Source organism: Dermacentor silvarum, chromosome 1 (assembly GCF_013339745.2).
Source record: "Dermacentor silvarum isolate Dsil-2018 chromosome 1, BIME_Dsil_1.4, whole genome shotgun sequence".
Lineage (NCBI taxonomy): Eukaryota > Metazoa > Arthropoda > Arachnida > Ixodida > Ixodidae > Dermacentor > Dermacentor silvarum.
Window position 1 is genome coordinate 151,238,416 of NC_051154.1, and position 3,245 is coordinate 151,241,660.

The window sequence follows — 3,245 nt, forward strand, 5'->3', positions numbered from 1 at the left end:
TGGTCAGGATAACCGCACATGAGGCAATAAAATAAATGTTCTCTTGAACAAACTTCTGGGGCATTGTTTGTGCCTCTTCGATCGTCTCTTGAATAACAGTTCGGGAAGAACACACGGGAACAACGTATACACAACTCACACTGCCCTCAATAACGTCTCTGACAAACTGTGGAGGGCGTCACATTAACTGGGCCGTCAGATGCGGTAACATCCCGAAAGCCGCAAAAGTCGGAGTCAACTATGTGTCCAAATGATATTTGTAATTCCCTTTTGCTATTTTCATACATTTCAAATATGTGGACACAAAATAAAGCTAAGAAAAATGGATACGCACCAGACTTGAAGAGAGAGCGGGCGAATTACTTCCCTTTGCTAACTGAAGTTCAACTGGGAGCTTCTCACTGTTTTTCTGATGAAACTGCAGCAAAAGGCTGCGCAACCTAGACTGCTCTACGTTTTCATTGTAAACTGAAACACGTCGTTAGCTTTACCGCGCCGCGAATTCGCCGCGAATTCCCCTGGTTCTTTTGTTTTCTTCTGGCAGTTTTGCTATGGCCAAAACTCGTCTCGGCCTGCCTGTATCGTGTTGGCTGAGTAAGATAATATATATGCTACGACTATATATCCTATAATACAGTCCATCACGGAGTACGCTCATAAGGCATACGTGATTTCCTCCTTGGCACTTCATTTTACTTGCACAGTATCATTTGTAAATAAGCTTTCAGCTGCAGCATTGATATACCGAACAAGAAGCAGCTGGAGAGAAGCCTGTCCAATGCAATTCTTCACTGCCAACGTGGGCTCTTGCCTCTTCCTTCGCAAATTTTTTCCCTGTTCTCCCGCCCAGCTCAGACATGGCATCTCAAAACAAAAAGTCTCAGCTTAGCATGCACTCCGGACTTTCTGTTCTCTCACTACCTTGTGACGCACGCTGATGATGAAATGACGAATGTGGTGGAAGAGCAGGCAAAAATCAGTCAGCGGTTAACTTAAGACGTAAGATGAACGATGAGATCCGGATATTATCCCCGAGTACGTAAGCAAAACGAGACACCACGGTGATGAAGCAGTCTTTGTTCACTCGCACTCGCACGGGGCCCAGAAACCGCTATGCCAGCGTGCACGCACAGCCTGGTCTAGACACAAGTGGTGGCGTAGGTACTGTTCGGTGGTTCGGACGTCAGGGGAAACCACTTGGCCACGATGCGAGGCGTGAAGAGAGCGGCGAAAGCCTTGCGGAACTGCCTACTCATGGAGCAGTATAGAATGAAGTTGACGGCACTGTTTACCAGCGCCAATATATCCATAACCTCGCCGAAGTTCATGTAGACGTGCAGGAAGAAGTCGTCGCCGAGGATGCCGCTCAGAAGGGCAGCTATGCCAGACGGGAATTCGGTGACTAGGAAGAGCAGCAGGACGGCGAGCAGCATGCGTGTGGTGCGGTCTCGGGCCTCTTCGCTGCCACCTCCGTGGCCACTGTGGCCACTGGCCCCTCGCCGCAGGCGTCGCTTCCGCGCCTTGGCTTCGTACAGCACGCGCAGCAGCCCGAGGCTCAGGCCAGTTAGGGCCACGCACGGCACAAGCTTCATCAGGACCGAATAGGTCCAGAAGTTTAGATTTTGCAAAAAGGCGCCGTTGGCGCGCTGTGATGTTGCTGAAGTCGACCTTGTAGGAGGGTTCTTGGGGCGTGCCCTCCTGGTGCACCGTGAATGAAAGGTACACCGGCAAGCAGCAAAGCGCGCATGACACGTACACGCTGACGACAGCCCAGCGGGCGCGCTGCATGCTGCACCACTCCTTGCTAGAGGCTGGGAAGCTGACGGCCAGGAAACGCCACACGGCCAACGTCACGGTCAACCACGTAGACACTGTGTGGAAGACGACGCTCACATGCGCGTGCACAAGAATGAAGACTGCAGTGCCGAAGCTCTGCGTGCGCGCGGGCGGCATCACGTGCGTCGTGATGGTGTACGGCAAGTAAGTGGCAATCACCAGCATGTCGGCCACGGCGAGCCCCGTCAAGATGCCATTCGTTGGCGACACCATGTTGCGTTGCGTGAGCACGATTATATTAAGCACGTTGGCGAGGATGCCGAACACGCACACAGTCATGCTCAGGTAGCCGTGCAGATGGCTCGTGTACCATGTGTGGAAGCGGCCAAGCTCGGCGCCGTGGTAAGGGAGCTCCTCCTCCTCGAACACATCGAAGCCGGCAAAGGGACCACTCAGGTTAGTCTCTGTCAGGGACAGGTTCTCCTCGTCCAGGTACAGGCTGTCCGCTATCTGCAGCATGCTGCTCACGTTGAGAACCTCGGCCATGAGTGCTTTAGCTGCGCTCTTCGTAGCCAACGGACTGAGACTCGTGGCCACAGAAGCGTCCTGCAAAACACAAAGAGGGAGAAATCATTAACCAAGGAGGGGGGGGGGGGGGGGCTTCCTCTTTTCAGCAGACACATGTGAAAGAAGATCCCCTCGCTACTTTGCATTTTTCAATCATTCAGTAAAATTGTAATCTAGTGTTCCCCATCCGGGCTTCTTCTTTCTGGGGTTTTACGTGCCAAAACCAGTTCTGATTATAAGGCACGCCGTAGTGGAGGGCTCCGGATTAATTTTGACCATCTGGGGTTCTTTAACGTGCACTACAACGCAAGCACATGGGCGTTTTTGCACTTCGCCTCCATCGAAATGCGGCCGCCGCGGCCGGGATTCGATCCCGCGACCTCGTGCTCAGCAGCGCTAATGCCTTAGCTGATGAGCCACCCCGGCGGGTCGCCCCCATCCGGGCTGCCATCGGCAGAACCGCTTTTATGTCCTTACTAAGTTGAATGCTACTAATTGGAATGTTTGCGTGGAGCCACCTTTCCCAATTGGAAAAAAAAATCTGTGAATCTTCTTCTTGCCCTAGGAAGAGCGATTGTTAGTATATTGCATAGATATACCTCACGGTGTCACAGTAACACGTCCTGGATAATGCTTGGACATACTTTCTTGTGTCCAATGTGGTTATATTACATATATATTTTATGTTTCCTGTTGTACCTAAGCGTAAAAAATTGGCCTTCGAAGCAAAATCTCAATGGTTATGACTTATAGCTGTTTGAATGGCCTTTCTTCTTTTGACACAAGAAATAAATAAAAAAGGGGCCGAATCAACAGATCTTCTGGTTCGCAAGAACACTTTATTACATGCAGGCCAGTCACCTTCGCTAAAAGCTCAGTTTCACAAATGACCAGCGGCTGAC

At 51.2% G+C, this 3,245-nt stretch overlaps 1 protein-coding gene across 1 annotated transcript; it reads right to left on the minus strand.

Moving 5' to 3' along the window:
* Positions 1–551: 551 nt before the first annotated feature.
* On the minus strand, positions 552–2,349 carry LOC119436240 (G-protein coupled receptor dmsr-1-like). Its single transcript, XM_049656502.1, is given in 2 exon segments — positions 552–1,643; positions 1,645–2,349. Coding segments are annotated over 2 exon segments (1,182 nt in total). The 5' UTR covers positions 2,323–2,349; the 3' UTR covers positions 552–1,139.
* Positions 2,350–3,245: the final 896 nt, after the last annotated feature.